Consider the following 18,375-nt stretch of genomic DNA (forward strand, 5'->3'; position numbering starts at 1 on the left):
GGTACGTACAGGGAGGTCATGGAGAAGATGGAGCCAGGCTCTGCTCAGCACCATGTGGTGGGAGGACGAGAGGCAACAGGCATACGTTGAAACCGGAGGGGTTCGAGACTGGGTACAGGGAAATACTTTCTCCCTGTGAGGACAGTAACTGGTCGGACAGGTTGTCTGGAGAGGCTGTGCAGCCTCCATCCTTGGAGGTTCTTCAGACCTGTCCAGACAAAGCCCAGCAACCTGGTCTGGCCTCAAGGTTTTGCCCAGGGGGTTGGATGAGAGTCCTCCTGGGGTTTCTGCCAGCCTGAATGATCTTCTGGTCCCATAAAAAACTCTACCGTAAGACGCTGTGACCACCAGAGCCTTTGGCCTCATGTTCCACTCATGTACACTTGAATCCTTTCCGTCTCAATGTACAAGTGACTTCACTGCTTTAGACCTGAACTGGGACATTCTGGGGTGAATTGTCCATTATTTAGGGTGTTTATGTGAGGAATATCACTTGACAAATTGTGAGTGCAGCTTTATATTCTTCAGTTAGTGAAACAGTTTGCCTTATGCTTAAGTGGGACATCAGTGATGGACAGAAATTTTGCTGGTCCTCCACATGTCTGAATTTCACCCAGATGAAATGTCCCTTTATTCATTATTTTTGTCATGTAAAGTTCAACCAAGTGGAATGAAGCTAAAATAAGATCATTTAAAGGTGGATTGTACTGATAAAAAACTTCACTGCCAATGACCTAAAATAAAGTTCAGAAGCTCACATAAGGTAGCTAAGCTCTTGATTCCTTTCTCCTTTTTCAGAAATTCTTGGTTAGGAAGGAGGGTAATGTGAACAACATGGTTCTTGCAGTCCGCCTGCCAGCGCAGAATGAGGCTCCCAGTGTGCTGGAGTACAACGTTAGAGAAGAAAAATCAAGTAAGGTCTTTACATTTTTTGATCTTGCTCTGATTATCGTACTGAATCCTCTTGTGATTACCAGCATTTATGTAATCTCACTCACAATGAGCAGGCTCCTCTTGCGGCCAGCAGCAGATCTTGCTTTCACAGTGTAGTTCATTTAATATTTCCTGCAGCTGCTTTACCTCAACTCCCCTGTGGTTCTGCACCTTGTGTTACCATTTACAGACCCACAACAGGAAAATAAAGCACCTCCAGACGAGCAGGTGAGCCCACTGATCAAGCGAGAGGAGCTGCCTGTCACCAGGTGGAAGTCCTGAGCAAAGCGCAAGGCACTGACAGACTAAGCCCGTTAATTCACTGACTGCCTCTACTTCTGCCACTGAATTTGTGGCCCACCACGCATCTGACATCTGCTGCATTCCCTTTTCATGCACCTCGTACAGTCATGCTGAACAACCGGTTACTGGTAAACTGACTGTTTTCAGTGCCTCACTGTTTCTGGGAAGCAGCTGGGTCTCGGGGCTGGTGGTCCCGGTGCCGTCTCCCTGATCAGACAGTCAAGCCTGCCGTGAGCAAGCAAAAATGAACCCAGCTCACAGTCAGCCACACCTGATGCAGCCCTTGGTGTAAACGGATGTGTAAGGCATGTGATTTCCACTTTCGAAGAAATATTTGTAAGCATGGGAATTTTAGGATAGTCATGGAAACACACATTTGAAAGAGTTCATCAGAATAACTTCCCACTATTTATTTATGTGAACACACCCAAGTCCTCTGTCACTGAGCTCTGCCCCAAAGCCAGCTCCCCGGGGTATGTGTTTTACTCTCTGCTAAAATGCTTGTTTCCGCTGATTAGTGTCGCAGCTTATTTCTTCCCCCTTGACACCTGCTCAAATGAATTTTTTTCCTTCTCCTATGTATGTATCACATACCTCTGCATTGTAAACAGACTTTAAAGCCAGAGGGGCAAGTGAGCCTCTTAACCCGCTGCAACCTCCAGCGCAGACCGCAGGCTGCTGCCGCGTTGCTCCCACGCACAGTGCAGCTGCCGGCCTGGCTGCCTGTTTCCACGGGAGAGATTTCTCTCTCGTCTCTGCGCACCTTGGAGCACACGGTTGTGGAGATGCCACACGTGCTCAGTGCTCGTGCATAACGGCTGGAGTAGCAAACCTTTTGCCACAGCTCGGGTGTCCAGATTAGGAACACAAGGGCAAGGGCTAGCTGCAGGGTGGGGGAGCTTTTTTCTTTAGTTATTTGAAGTTGACCTAGGCTTGCATTTTGCATGTTGGGGAATTGGTTTTTGATGATTCAAGTTATCCTCTGGATAAAAGTTAAAAAATGGAATCCTGCCATCCTAAAAATGTCATTTATAGCAATGTTACTTCGTGACTTGTGTCCTGTGACATAAAATCTGATTTCTCTGAGGACAGGCAAAGTAAAATATAATACAAAAATTTCACTGTGAGCTAGCCTAGTTAGAAAGACTTTTGTGCCACGTTTTTCAAACTTACTTGCTTGCTGTTTCTAATTTATCACTCACTGAATGCAAAGGATGTGTTCAGAGACACAGCTTGCTGGTAGGAACAAGAATTAAATCAGTTTCCATCACTTTCATGCAAGTTGCAAAGTAAGTGGAGGAGGATAATTAAAAATCAGCTCTCGTTCAAAAAGCAGGAGAATTGCCATCACATGTGCAGCAATCCCTGCGGCCAAGAGGCTGGTGCATTCCTATGGTGGATATTCACATTATTTTTAGCCTGAGTTCTGTCAGCATTGAGCTGTAGAAAGCCTCTCAGTTCTCCATCCCGCACCATTTTGACAGGAACACACTAGGCAAGGAAACGGTCATGCTTTTACTTCCTTTCTCATCGAGGGTGAGTAGCCTGGCTTTTCACTTTAGAAGGAATCGAAGTAATTCCTGTTAGTAAAGCCAAAGGACTATATCTGGCACAAGCAGAGATGGTAAATCTTCTGCGTCTTAGTGCAGCCGAGTACATTAGCTCTGATTTATTGTCTCTGTTTTACGCCAACCTCTTTCTAAACTTTTTTAGGAATTAAAATTATATGATGTCTGAATGCTTTAAAAGAATTAAGACTAGAATCTGAGCTTCCTAAGTACGCTGGTACGTCTGGCTTGCCCTAGCTTAATGAAGTGCCCTTCACTCTTCCCTGCTATTCTGTAAGCGTCAGGGTAGGAGACCTCTGAGTGCCCTCGGTGAGTAACTGCAGACCAGAGACGTTATCCTGCTGTGGAATGCAAGTCGGTTGGAAGTTTGGTGATGTGCTTCCTGAGAGCGTGTGCAGCACGCCAGCTGCATAGCCTCACGACTGCTGCAGACTGGCAGGGTTTTTTCAGGCATCTAGTCCTTAACTTCAGAAAATCCCTCTTCAGTTCTATGCTTGCTAAGAGGAGGCTTCAGCTTGCCACCAAACATCGTAAACCGGGAGGTGAGTCCTCCTGATAGCTACCTGCTCTCTGAGTCTGCGTGAAGCAGAGCAGAGGTGGTGCCGCTCTGTGCCCTTCCAAAGGAGCAGCTGTGACTCCCCTGCCATTTGGGAATCCCCTTTCCTGGCTGTACTGGGGACAAGCAGCTTCAGTTTTGCTGGCCTGCTCCTAGTATTCCCTTTCTCAGTTGGCACATAAGCAGTGATCTGTGTAATCTGCTCCACGGAGAGCTGTTTGTCGCTTTCTGAGAGCTGACTCCTCCTAAAGGGTTTGAAGAAGTGGGAACAAGTTCTTCTCCCTGTTGCCTCGGATCAGCTCGTTAGACTCTACAGACTTGATGCATTCAGATGTAAACTGAAAGCTGAATTTGCCTTGATGTATGTAGTTCAGATTTTACGGAGATCCTCCCTTCCAGTTAAAATTCAAGTTGCAGCCTGTCCCAGCTTCCTATTCTGGAGCAACTTGCCAGCTGCTTCTTGTCATTCTCATGAGACTCAGTGCAACCTCAGCTTCACAAGCGACACAGAGTAGGATGCACTACCCTGAGAGGTGACATTATGGCTCTGTGCCATCTCCACAGTGATGTCCTTACTTTTACCATATGCAGCTCTAAACAGCAAGTTTTACTTCTCAGCTGTTTGTAAAAAGCCATTCTCGTCCCATCCTACTTTTCAGATAGTATCTGAAGAGGTTTTCCCCAGTATCATAATGATGGTATGGAGGTTGCTGTCCACCCCCCGAGATCCATGTATAGATGGCCATTCAGTGAAGTACAAAACCAGAAGCTTCCTAGAACTGCACTGCCAAATAATGGTGGATCGTTGTTTTTCTCTTTCTTTTCCCCACATCAGCTCTGCTTTGTTGATGTTTGATGAAATATTTAGGGAAGTATAATTTTCAGAGGGGAAGACCAGGTTTAATTGTGATTTTTTTTTTTAAATGGAAATCCCCAAAGAACCCATGAGGTAAGAGGGTCAAGAAACAAAACCTCTTTCCACTTTTTTCATGGGGAATTTTCACCTGTTCTGTGAAGTAGCCCTTAGAATCATGAAACATTTTATTGTTCACACAAATGAAGAGACTGGATTTAAGAAATTTTCTTCTGGTTCTTCATCTTTGGTTGTAATTCCTTCAGAGACAGGAAGGCTAAAACCTGGTTGCAGCAGCAGGTATGGCAGAGACCCTACAGCAGATACCACGTGGTTCATCAGAAAGTTGAGAAATCTGGCAACTTGCAAAGCCTTGGATCTCTGTGGTTTTGCTTCTCATCCTGAAGAATCCCTTATGTCTTATTCAGAACAGTGGAAATCTCCTAGAGAGAAGGCTTGTTACAAGATTTCTTCCATTTAGAGATGCAGTGTTGGGAGGTACCTCTCAAACTCTGCTAAAATCTTGACTACTTTGTGTGCTTTCAGTTCTGAGAGTTGTCCCATACTTCTGCTTCATCCCAAAATGGAGCCTTAGCCTCACATACCTCAAGAACTGAGCACCATTTCCTCAACTGACTCCTACCCTTGGCTCTTCTCAGCAAACCGGTCATAACCTCAGGTCCCGATTCTCCTTCTCCTTTATGTTGTATACAGTCAGAAATCATTCCACTGGCATCAGTGACGTTGCAGCAGTATTTATTAAAAAGAGAAGAATCAGATGTTTGAAGTAAATGTGGATGTTTGAAGTAACATGTACTGAGAGCTTGAAAGAAGCATCTGAGTATGGTAGACCACTTGGTGCAGATAGTGACAGCAGCTTTTACTTTCACACAGAGTTATGAAGACACATCCCACAGGGGTAAAGTCCTTTAATAGAAGAATGCTCTAGCACCATATACTGATTGTAATGCTTCTATTTTTCTGGGAAATCTTGTGAATTATAGCTGAAAATAGTTTGATTTCATGAAACACATGAGTTGACCATATACTTCTCAGGAGTCACGCACATATGCTTTGGTGCGCAATGTGTACTAATTGTTTTCCAAACTCTTCTGTACCAAAAAAAAGAGGATGCAATTCCTTTCCAAATAGGCAAAATGACACTAAACAGGAGAAGCATCTACAATTGCACAGAATAAAGAAGAAGATGTTATTCATACTATTAGAAATTTTTCTAGAAATAACTGTGGAATTGATTCAGTCAGTACTGAACTCCTCAGGCTCATGTCCTAAGGGATTTGAGGCTGGCCTGACCCTGCCACGGATGCCCGCTTTTGTGATCCTGCGCCTGCCTTCCCATCACGGCAGCTGGCTTTGCTCTCTTGGAGGTGTACTTTCCTGAGGCTGTTCACATGAGCCCATGTCGTGGAATTGCTGTCCCTGTTCCTGATTTGAACCATATCCGCGTGGGACAATCTACCACCAGGTGTTCAGAAGCATCTCTTCCAAAGCGCTGGGCCAAGGCCGAGTTGAGCCCCAGAATCAATGGGTACACAGCTGAAGGAGGGGTTTGTATTGAAGCCTTGTCTGTAGTGTGGTTATTTTGTTTATTACAGGAAAATTCTGGAATTCAAATTGAAACTCTGCCTGCTCTGACTCTCCTGGCTTCTCTGGAGACAAACACTGACAAGCTGGAGCATAACGGAGGTCTTGAAATAACCTTAACACAATCAAACAGAAAAGCCAAAATAAATTATTTCCAGGTAATACAAAAATGTCCAGATCATGATTAATACCACCTTTGAAAGACGAGACATGGTGCCATTGGACACGGTAGATTATACTCAATTTCTGGTTTATGGACAGCAGCTGTACTTCAGGCTATATGATATGGGCTTGTGGTAAGGACCCACAATCCACCTTGGCAGAAAAGATACAGGCAATTACTGCACTCAAAAGCAGTTTAAAAGCAATCACTGAGTATTGCTGCAAAGTTGCAAGTCTGGCAGCGAGAAGTATGTTGATAAAGAAATCCAGTGTCCTGCCCTGGTCACCTTATTTGGTCTTTCTTAAAGTTAGACCTTGCTCAGGAAATGCAGGCTGGAGCCTGGTATGAAATGCTTGAGACAGACAGCAGGGATTTAGGAGAAAATCACAGCAGGACTTCACCTGCCTGGTTAATTCTCTAGCTGCTTTTACCAAAGGAAAGCTTTTTGCCATGAAAGTTCATGAGGACCTGACCGTTTTGTACCTCCACCACCCACTGAGCTCTGTCTATCAGGACAGAAAGAAGAGGTACACCAGGTCTAGAGACACCAGGAAGGCGGGCCTTGCTGGGGAGTCAAAACAGAAATTCAGAGAAGCAAAATGTTCCTTTGCACACTGGATTTTAGGAAGGGTGAAATCAATTGGAAAAGGTTAGAGATTATTTAAGGGCTAAGATTTCAGTAATCATGCAGCAGCATGTTTACAGAGGGGCATTAGAGTAACATCAGGATGGACTTTGTTCATTTTTGCAGGCTAAGTTCAAAACAAAGATGCCGAAAGCCTTGGTCCTTACAGCCCACCCAGCCCAAGGGGAGGGCTGTTAGCATGGCTGGCATGGTGGCAGAGCTCAGATGAAAGCGATATAAGTCCCTGCCTGTGCCCTGCTTGGGTCATCGAGTCCAAGTGCTGTGTGAGGGCACTCACCAAGTGAGCATGAGGCAGGGAAGAGGGGGCAGATTGACGAGGAACTACTCAGTAGATGCTCTTTGTTGGCTCAAGCACCTTCAGCTGCTGATAATGGACTTGTGTAGTGCACTCTGCTGGCATCCTGGCCACTATGGCCGGATATGATCCCTTATGGCAGATTTCCCTGTTTTATTTTGTTAACATTTCTTCTAATACACGTTGCTGAGGCTGGATTAACAAATGCAGAGATCAAAGTCCTTGTTGCTAACATGGTACAGCATAATCAGGCCATATTTTCCCACATGAACTGCACTGAAGTACTGCACGAAGGAGGTCATGGGGAAAAAATGAGAGGATAGCTCTGTCATGGCAGCCTACTCACTGTTTAGCTTCTTTAATGAGAGTAACCAGTTGTGCAGATGATCTTTGTGTTATGAATATTTTTGTGGAAGTGTTGGCAGCTCTTGCAGTAACCTCCTTACTTTTGCAAGTCTTTTTGCTAACGCCCTGCCTGCTGGAATCAGGAAGTAGAGAGACAGAATTCCACCCCACCCCCCCACCCCCCACCCCAAAAGAGAAAAAACCTTCACAATTGCAGAGAAAAACCTGAAGATGTAACCTTAAAATTTCTTAAAGACTCAGAAGACATAAGACAACAACCTACAGGAAGATAATCTCCCATTTTTTAAAATTAGTTTAAATTGCATTTATTTTGGACCACTTCCAAACTGGAATGGAGATGGAAAAGGTGGAAAACTGTGGTAACGACTGAGGTCACAAACACGGGATCTTTCACTTCATAGCTAAAGTGAATGAGGTGAAGTGTGTGCTGGTATTCATGACACTGACTTCTAAGACGAAGCCATTTATTTGGGTAGCACTTGCAGATTTTCACGGGAGGTTTCCAAGCCAGGGCTGGATGAAGCCTTGAGCAACTTGGTTTGACCTCATGGCTGACCCTGCTTTGAGCAGAGGTTTGGGCTAGAGACCTCCGGGGGCCCACCCGAGTGATCCCATGAAAGGGAACCTGCTGGTGAGGCTGAGTCAGGCTGTGGGCAAGCTCGGGGCAGGCAGCAGTTCTTAGAAGGGATGTCTCAGAAAAGCAGCAAAGGCAGTTGCCGTTCTCTAAGACCCAGGCTCTGGGAGAAATATCGCTAAGATTTACAGAGGGATGGTGGTGAAAAAGGATAAATAAAACACAAATATTTCCTAGGTTAGTGTCTCACCTGTGATCTTCCACAAAACTTCCTTCCTTTGGTAGATACTTTGTGTACGGGGGAAAGGAGACAATGTGCTCAGTCTACTTAGTGGGCATTTCCAGTTGACTTGACTCATAGGAGGTATCTCAGTGTGCTTGAAAAGGCCCAGTAATGCCCTGTCGATGCACTTCTATGCCCTTTGGCCTATTGCAGAGGTAAGCTTGCTGCAGGGTGAGACAGACTCCATCATGTGGAGTTAGTAGCACTGCAAGGCTTCTGGGCTGGTTTTGCACAGGGGGTAAAGGGACTTTTCAGTTGGAGCAGGCCAATCGAGGAGTAACTGTACATCCTGTCCTTCCCAAGTCAAACCTCTGGAGACAACCTCTGGCTCATCAGAGGGCAGGCAGAAGGGCTTATCAGAAAGTACATTCAGTTACTTCTGTTATCAGTGTAATGGTACCATAGTTCTTTTTTAAATGGTCACTTTAACCAAAACAGTTGGCCTCCTTGAGTGGAAACCCTGCAGCTTGCAACGCCGGAAAGAAGAATTCTTCATACTGTAAACTAAGGCATGAAAAGCAGGGTAGAACTATTTATAGCTCTGATTTCCTCTGAATAGACGTGAGGCTAAACCTGAAATTACAGAATGAAAATATAAAGTTATTTAGATATTTTTTTTTATACCCCACACTGCTATTCAGCGATAAAGCAGACAAAGAAGGGACTGCCACGGTAGCCACCTCATGAACTGCCCTGGAGACTGGTCTACCAGCCAGAAAGGTCATTAAGCATCTTCAACTTCAGGTTTACTATAGAATATGATTTTATTGAAAATATGCATATAGAAGGCAAATACATCAGTAGTCCCAGTAACTAGTAGTTAAGGTCCTGCAGCCTCATGAGCACAAGTAAAGTAGATGGAAAAGGGTGTGAGCACCATCCCTGGGGGAGGCAGGAGCCAGGTTTTAGGTGAGCTCAGGCTGTAACTTTGTGCTGACACTGCTGTCACACACTGTCCACGTCTCGCCAGCCCTTATCTGCCAGCCGCATGTGTCCATGCTCTCATGCCCCTCTGGTCCCCATCTTCCTCTCCCTCATGCAGGCTGTGGCCACGGACGGGGTCATACCCTGCAGTGCTGGAGACTGCGTGAGCCTCCGAGATGCTCCAAGCGAAGGTGACAGGAGGCTGCCCGTGGAGGCAGGCACCCACCAGAGCTACCCCATGGGGCAAGCAGAGGAGGCTGCAGGCAGCGGGCAAGCACCATTGGGAAGGGTAGGAGGTCTGCAAAACTGCGTCCAGATTGCCCCATGGCAGGCAGCCTCCTCGAGGCAGAGCATCGCTGGCAGCGTGCCGAGGAGCTGCCTCTTCCCCTCCATGCCAAGCTGGGTTCGGCTGAGTTTTCCCAAGGAAGTCTGTGTCATTGCACCCATTTTATCAACTGAGAGCTGAGGCACAGGTTGCTGAAGGGGCTCGACCAGCTGCACACCACCAGCCCTGAACAAGCTCAGCTCCCAGCCAGCGCTGTACTTACTTACCGGGCTGCAGAGAGGCCCTTTGCCTGCCAAGCACTTGACTTTGTTCAGCGCTGAGGTACCAACACTACTACTCAGACATTTTTTGTATGCTTTCTGTATACCCTGACAGGCAACTCTGCTGCTGTACTGTGAGGGAAGCCAATTTGTCTGGTTTTCTTCAGAGGAAGGTTTTCCTTTATTGTTGCGTGATGGAGTGTGTGATTGAGGCAAAGTAAGAGAGTGTTTTCAGCTCTGGGCCTGACTAGCCTGAAAAAAGCAGAAATGCGCTGGAAAAAGCAACAACAGAGTTATCAAAGCCCTTAGGAGAGAAGATCGCTCTTCCCTTCTCTTGCCAAAAAAGGCTGATTTCCCTAATTCCATCTCAATTAATCAAATCACACATTTCAGCAGCAGAACTTGTCCAAGACTACTTTTTTAAGGATTGGCCAGTTGAGAAATATAAGTTTGTGTATTTTTGGTAGGGGAGGCTGGTAAAGCTGAATATGTAGTTAACCTTAAGCATCAAATTTTAAGCAGTTTAATTGCGGATCAGGAGGCCTCTGGGCATGCAGGCTAGTATCCTGTTTCTCCTGTTCAGTGTGGTAGACACCTTGCTGTTAAGGAGGGTAGACCGACGAACGTTATCTTTTAAAGTGGTTCCTGTTGCTGCCAATGGTGTGTCTGTGCGACAGCTCTGAAGATGCAGAGCTACCCTAGTTATCTTCAATTAGCCTCGCTGAGACACAGATAACAATCTGTCCGCATCACCCAGGGCTCAGCATGGGCTAATTTCCCCTGTTTATGTGTGTACTATATTGTTCATTAGCGAGAAAAGCCTGCTGTCACCTACGCAGCTTCTTGCCAAGAAGGGTCTACCACTAAGCGAGTTTGTCCCATGGCGTGGGGGAGCTGGGCAGCTCTGCCCCGGGCCTGGACTCCAGCTCAAGGCGTGCCACTTCACTGTTGCTTTCTGCTGGATCTCATCTGCCTCCACGGGCATTGCAAGGCCAAAGGCCACCTCTGCCTGGGCTGTTACAAGGACACAGGAGACATTATCGTTGTCTGGTCTGCTGTCTGTGGTTTGACTGGAGATAGAGACTGAATGATTTCTAGTCCCCTCAGGATGTCTAGCCTAGACATCTTCCCAAGGTTAGTCCACCTGGCAAGGAGGAGTTCTCCATATCCCTATCATTATTAGCCCTGAAAATTGAGTTAGTGTCCAGGAGTTCCCACTCAGGAGACTACTCTGAAGTACGAGCCCAGAGTCTCAGTTTGGCAACAACAGTGACCAAGGGCTTGGGAGATATTGTAAAGCATGGTATGAGGACACATTTTATAACCTGTTGTGCAAATTCAGCATTTCTCTTCTAAATTCGGGCGTGCACGAGGAAAGCAGAAATTGTCACCAAGTCCCAGTCGTTTGAGCAGAGTTCCACATCGCTTTGACACACTGCTTATTTTAAAGCATAAACCACTTTTAAGATGTAAAATACTTTTAAAATATGAGACACTTGTGCAGCTGCTTTTTGAAGACATAATAGTGCCAGGTTTCTCTGTGGTTTACCAGTTGTTTTGGAAACATTCTGGGTGCTTATAGCGAATGGGGTTTTTTTCTTTTTTTTTTTTTTAAGCTCTCAACCTGACAAGTTACCTCTTCTCTCTCCATGCAACCGTTTTCATTTTTACTTCAGGCTTTAAACTGATAGGATTGTAGGGAAAGCCTGTTGGAAAGAAGCCCTCAGAGTCTTATTAGCTTTGTTAATCCTCACTTTGGCTTTTTTTTTTTTTCGCCTTATTTTTCACTCCCATGAGGCATAGTGCAAAATCTGTATGTAATCAGAGCTAGAGACTATGCGTGCTGTTCTAGGATAATATTGTCTTACCCTACTCTGCTTAGTACCTTGAACATAACCCAAAAAGCTTACTGGTTTTAAAACAGCTACTCTAAATCGGCACCCGTAATACCAGTGCCCTTGTCTCAGTGACTAAACTGGAACAAATTATGATTTTTGCCCTTGGAAAGTGTTTGCTATCTGAAGATCTTAAAAAGCTTAATAAAGAAGAGTTTAGGCTTGTAAATGAGGTAAATAAGATACTGCTCGAAGTAAAATAAGGGCAGTAAGGACCTCAGAATTTCACCTTTGAGTAAGACCCTCAAAGTCAGCAAGAGTGGAATCTATCCCACTCAGAAGAGTGGGAATCAGAAGACCTTCTTCCACCAGGTTGGCAACTAGGTGGGATCTCAGCTCCCGGAAGCAGAAATGTCTTTTTTTCCTTTTAGTGTTCACCCTATTGACCTCTGCCATTTCAGACAGGGTTAGTTCCTTCCATCACTCACCTTTGAAAAGGGTGGTCTTTCTTCCTGGAAGTCTCTCATGCAAAATGTGGTTCTGGGTACCGGATGGCGTCCCATAAAATGCTCAGAAAACTTCCTTTTTCTATATGATTAGCTTCAGCTCTATGGTATTTCCTGACATATCTCAGAGCCAGAGAAATAAACTTTTCTCCAAAGTAAATGGAAAAAAATAGTTCTTAATAAAACACTTCTGTATGATAACATATATTTTTCACATAAGGACTGTTTCTCACAATTATTTATATGACCTAGAAATTGTTGCTAAGAACTAAACCCCCAGAACTGCAAATCATAGCGTCCTTTCCTGTTACATGAGGCTCAGGGGAGATCCTTTATATATCTGAAAGCTTCCTTTACTTCACAAAGTTTTACCAAAGAAATTTGCCTTCAGAGAGCAACTTGCAAGTATGTGCATTCAGTTTGTCTTGTCAGCCATAGCCCTGAGCCCTGACAGTTTGAATTCTCTGTGCTGGGCAGCATAAGTCTTGTACTGCCATTGTAGTGTACGGGGGGATGCTGGATTACCTGTGAAAATTTGACTTCTCCAGCAATGATCCCACAGTACTGAACTGCTTACAGCATGGACCACGCCGATCAAACGTGTCACCCTACTCCCCTTGGTGTCCTTGGGAGCCCTCTTAGTCCTCAACATTTTAGAAAGGCCACCACCCCTGCTGTGTGAGAGCAAGAAAACAGACCTTGCGTGACTACGTCTAAAGTTCCAGCTAAACCTCATGTTGCCATCTGGTCCTGGGAAGAAGTCCTGGATCTCCCCCCTCTGGCTGAAGAAACAGTGCAGATCAGGTACGGAATTTCCACCGACTCTAAGGTGTTTATCTGAGCCCTGAAAAGGAGATGGAGGGTGAGGATCTGACAAGGAAGGCAAATGCTTTGAAAAGGAACAGCCATTTGCCAGACTGTGCTCTGCTCTTAACCCCTGAAATGTCTGGCAGTGCCTGTGGGCCTGCCGGGAGTGTTCACATGGATACCTGTAAGGAAAGCACCGAGGAGCTGTGACACTTTTCTTTTAGCTGGGTTAGCTGTGCTTGAAGTTCCCTTAAGAGCCGCCCTCTCAACCCCTGCTGAAACACCGATGGCAATAAGGAGGAAGCAGAGCAGCGAAATGCCTGTAACACGCTTCTGCTCAAGCATCCTGCCAAGACCCCTGTGGCTGTTAGGTGTGAGGACTGTCCTTTTTCTTAGCACCAGGATATGGACATGGAGCACAGGGAAACAGTGAGCCCTGCTGAGTGTCCCCCCGACTCAACCCCAGCCTCAGAAGGGGGCAAAAGCCTGTGTTTTGCATCTTTTTTAACAGCATTAATTTCATTCTGCACAATACAATTATATTTTGTGAAAAACATAGTTTAAAAACAGATGTCTGTTACACTCACGACCCAAGCTCGTTAACTCTATCACTTCATAATTCATTAGTTTCAATTTCCCAGAAACTGCCACCAGCGGTGACTTTTTTCATCATGGCCAGAAAGATTAAACTCTGTAGGAAACAGTAAAACTGAAATCCTGTGAGAAAGCATGAGTTGGATACACAACAGAAGGCTCTGGCAGAAGTCCAAAACAGAGAAGTTTCTGCCCTTCCTTGATGAGGGAAAAAAATAGAAACAACTGACTGTTTCATGAAAGAATCATTAGGAAAGACAAGAAAGACAAAACAGACCTGGCTTGTCCAAGACAGTCTAGAACTGTGCAACCAAAAAGGAAACTACAGCTTAGACATCAGATGGAAAAAGCAGAGGCATCAGATTTCAGAAGAAATAAAAAGGCCCTGAGAAGGGAGAACAGATAAACAGTGACAGCGTTTTACAAGAGCACAGCACTTGAAGGCCATACAGCACCCTCCAGAAGGTCATCAAAAAGTAATATAAGAAACAATGTCAGGGACAGATACTAGCAACTTTCAAGCAAACACAGATGTTGCAGAAAGACACCGTGAACACCCTAAGGACTTCTACCAATGTAATCTAAATCTCCCTCTCTCCTGCTTAACGCCACCACCAGCCTAGTGCATGAATAAGGGCTAGAAGGAGATTTGCACGGGCTCAAGGAACTGAAGCAATAACCTGAAGGAACTACATCACACTCTCACACGTTTCTGTGAAGCACGGCAGGTACGACAAGCGCAGTGTATCGTGACACACGCAACAGGCTCAGCACTGGAGTTATGGTAGTCCCTGCAGTCCTCTTCTACAATACTCAGGGCTCATTCCCCAGGGTCAGGAAACTGCTGACCTGTGCACCAGCTAGGAACGTCGGCATCTGGAAGTAGGATAGTCGGTAACCTCTGCCTTGGAGTGATCCCGTCTTCACAGCGAGTAAAGGGCTGAGGGTAGCAGAACAGCACCAAAGCTGGCAAAAGTCAGTGCAATCAAGGTCGTGGCCACTGTGGTATCAAGACAGAGATTTATCAAAGGAGGGGAACACCAATGAGAGGTCTGGTTAGGAGACGGTGGAGTTATACTCTTAAATAGAAACAGGAAAGTGGAATCACTCCCATGATGGCAGATCTCTCAGTTTTGCCAGAATCTGGAAAGATAAGAGCATCTGAAGCACGTCCAATCAGGACTTATGAGGATGGCTGTGTTCTCAGTAGTCTCTGTCAACACAACTGCTGCAGAATAAGGAATTAAGATCTCTGAATTCAGATGTCTCTGAAGGATTACACAGATATCAAAAACAGTGAATAGGACTAACAGCGCCATTAGAGAAGAGGAAGCTGAAGTAATTGGATCCCGTGAGCCTAAGTAAGCAGTAAGAAGATGGAAATTGGGGTGGTTTGTCCATGTGACCAGAACAGGACTAGCAAACACAATTCTGCAGGGAAAAATCAGCGAGGAAAGGAAGGCAGAATGCCCAGGGACAGCATGACTCAAAAACATCACCGTCTGGACGGAGAAATGATGGGGACATCTAAAGAGTAAAGGAAACATGAAGGCAGATTTCAGTCAGTGCCCAAAGCTGACACTCTTCAGAGCATGTTGGTGTAGTAAAGGGAAAGGTGGAGCAATCATAAATATTTATAGCAGTTCATAACCTGGCCATATCTTGTTCATTTATTGACTTGCACAAAGGACGTAAACCAGAGTATGATCAACAGTGAACCACTAATTTGTGCAACTAATACTTCCATCACCCATAAATTTTTTTTCAATTAATTCTGATATCTTTATTTCAAACTGCTCAAAATTGCTCATTAATGCACACATTTAGCCTTGTATTTCCTGAAGGTGGCTTTTTTTTCTGTGGGCTTCTACATATCAGGTAAAACTCTACGTACTGTGGCAATACATTTGGCTCACAGAATCCAGCCTATTTTACTGTTGCTTTTGATCATATTCTTGACATCCTGCCACTGTTCTGATGAGACACAGAGATTTGCTTGCTCTGCAGATGCCCTGAGTGTAGTGTTATGAGCCCAAGAAAGCTGAATTTTGTCTCTGCAGTTTTCAGCAGGATTACAGCAGCCTGGCAGAAAAGTGTCTGCATGTAGCTTTTGCAAAAGTCATGAGTTCCTATAAATGGCAACATCACGATCCCTCCCTGAGCAGCAGTGCTCGCGTCAGTGAAATGTCCTCAGCTACCCACAACACGTCCACAGCCAGAGAAAAGGACCTCTTCCCGACTGTCTTCTCAGAGCAGGGTGCCTTGAGGGCAGCAAGGGCACTGGGGGAAAGATACATTGTCCCCAGCAGCTAGCAGAGCCCTTTTAGCTGTACAAACTTGCTATTTTCTGCATCTTTCCAAGAATCAGCAAGATGCAGCAGGACCCACTGAGTGGTCTCCACAAGTGAATGACAGCCATTCCCACAGGAGATGTTCCTGTAGGGAACCCATCACCTGCCACCCGACAGCAAAGCAGTCAGGAAGCACTGCTCGTCAGCGATGCTGCTTGCTGTCAGCAGGTGTCCAGATAAAAACAGGTTAAGAAAAAAGGTTGCAGTTTCTCTCAAGGAAGATCTTCCCCACAGGAGACTGCGAGGCTTTCCCCATGGGTGCTGTGCTGGGGGCGGGTCCAAGCGGCCGGGGTCGCCCTGCGCAGGCTGCTTGATGCTGTCACTGTTCAGAAGAAATTTTGGGCAGAGTATTGATCCTGATGGTGCTAGTACCTTGAGTAATGATCCATCTAAAGCACTGCTTTTCTGTTCCTGCTTGTTCTCAGGCCACCCAAAAACGTCCCAGCAGAGCTTTGGGTCTCTGTACGATGAATTCCAGCCTGCTGACAAGTACACTTGATTTTGTTATGTTCTATGACCTCTTAGAGCAGAGCAGGGAGAGTCCAGTTTCTGCCTGCCATGTGCTGAAAACTCCTGTCCTTAAGCTCCAGCAGCTTTTGTACCTAGACTGCTTTAGCTATATAATTCCTGGTGATTTGTCGTGTTTTATGCTATTTAACTGTATATGGGAGAAGGAGTAGCTGTACGGTGACAAGGCACTTCTATGTAGATACTCCTGACACCGAGGATCTGGGACTAATATTCTTTTGTCTAAAATTCAGGCTCCCAAATGGCAGAGCTTCCTGGCACAGAAACAATCATTAGTCCTAATCCAAGTGATCTGCTCGTGTCTGTAAACATGTACAGGTGCAGCCTGCTCTCGTACGTACACCTGCAACTCAGGATGCCAAAGTGAACATGTGGCTCTTAACGGAAAAGAAGTCTTTAAAACCATCGTCCGCACAAAGGGCTTTATTTAATTGCTGGAGGTTTGAGTGAGCTCAGTCTCTTGCATTTTGTTTCATTCTCTGGAACAGCACCGGGGTTTGTCTGTCTTTGTTTTTGTTTCCTGTGTCAGTGCTGCAAAGCAGATGGATTTCAAACTATAGGAATTGTTCATGGTAGATGTTTAATGAAAATCCCTGACTGAAACACAATTCTTACTAAGGAAAAGGAAAAAACTTGCTGAACATTGATTTTTCCACTTGTGGGACAAAAGGGAAAGGGATTGTTTTACCCAAACTATGTTTTAAATGCCACGTTGCAGTCTGGTATCAGTGTGCACATTGAGGTTGATCTGTTCATGCTGATCCAACACAAATTGATGTTAGAAATGACTGCTGAGAACTACACAGACTTTGCCTCCTTGAAAAAATGCCGACTTTGGTGTCTTCAACCCAAAATAGCAATCTGCAGGGCCTGGGCTAGGACAAAGTGAGAAGTAAAAGGAGGAAACGCTTTGTTGGGGGAATGAACTGTGAAGCTGAACAAGAGACAAGCTTGAGCATTTCATTCCAGTGGGATTCTCTGCTGGCTGGAGAACAAGAGGCCATGCATGGAGCCGGGGTTGAGGACAGCCGGGCGGGTGTCTCCCTCCCGCCGGTGCTGGGGGTCCTGCTTTGTAAGGAACTGATACCAGGCAGGGAGGTCAAGGAGCCAAAGACGTTTCACAGGGCTGTGAATCATGGCAGAGCAAGGAAGCTGATTCACGTTAGCTGAGCTTCATGTCCACAGCTCTGTGCTGTGGCCGGGGAGACAGAGCGAAGGCAGATGGAGAGTGGCTGCGGGCACCACTGTGCGGGTGTGAGCTGGTGGTGCTCCCCGAGGACTCCCAGCACGCTCCTGTGGCAGGATCGGTGCAGCTCTGGGGCTCCAGTTCTCCACCATCCGTAAGCAGGAATTTTTGAGAATCCACCACAGATTTCCTTAAACTTGTCAACCTCTGTTTGTGATGGTGTGTTTACATATGGGCACAGACAATTTGCCAGACTATAAATCTGAAGCAAAGATGGACACTTCTCTCCCGCAGATCCAGCTCTTTCTCTCTGCCTTGGGTTAAAGTGAAATTTTCTCCATCGGCCAGTGAATTTTTTCTAGTTTAGCAGCCAAAAGCTCTATAATAACATGTGAGATTTGGACTACGCAATGCCATAGCATGCTGTTATAAAGGAGGTCATCTTGGAGAACTCTGCAATGTGGTGTAGATTGTATTTTGCCACTTAAAGGAAAGTGCTGTCTCTGTATAACACGATGGGAGGGAGGAGACAGGGGAGATACAAATAGGTTGTGCTCACACTGCCTGCGTGACCCAGGTCAGAGCCCACACACAGAGTAACGAAACAGTAATTTCTATTTTTTTACTTCAAAATGCTTTGTCCATCCAGACCAAACCAGATTCCAGCATGGGGAGTCACAAGGTCAGCCCCATATGTATTGCGGATATGCACATCCTTAGAGATAGATGGGCTTGTAACGAACCCTTTGGCTGAGACCTGGGGTTTTTTTTCTTCCCATTGTTTCTGTTACTGTCACAACACTGATATCTTGAGCTCACTATTCAGAAAGCCACGCTGAGATATTTCTTCTCTAGTGTTTCCCTGAAGAATCTCATTGTGTTTGGCCATCTGAAGCCAGTTGTTTACACTTCTTCATCTTAGTCCATGCAAATATTGGACAATCACAGAATAC

The 18,375-nt window shown here is 45.6% G+C and overlaps 1 protein-coding gene across 1 annotated transcript in view; it reads left to right on the plus strand.

Annotated features, from left to right (window-relative positions):
* RIN3 (Ras and Rab interactor 3) overlaps positions 1-18,375 on the plus strand; it is a 79,559-nt gene that overhangs the window by 30,541 nt on the left and 30,643 nt on the right. The window contains exon 5 of the mRNA XM_075426205.1: positions 799-913. Within this exon, the coding sequence (XP_075282320.1) occupies positions 799-913 (115 nt within the window). The remainder of the gene's footprint in view (positions 1-798; positions 914-18,375) is intronic.

This window comes from Opisthocomus hoazin, chromosome 7, assembly GCF_030867145.1.
Source record: "Opisthocomus hoazin isolate bOpiHoa1 chromosome 7, bOpiHoa1.hap1, whole genome shotgun sequence".
Classification (NCBI taxonomy): domain Eukaryota; kingdom Metazoa; phylum Chordata; class Aves; order Opisthocomiformes; family Opisthocomidae; genus Opisthocomus; species Opisthocomus hoazin.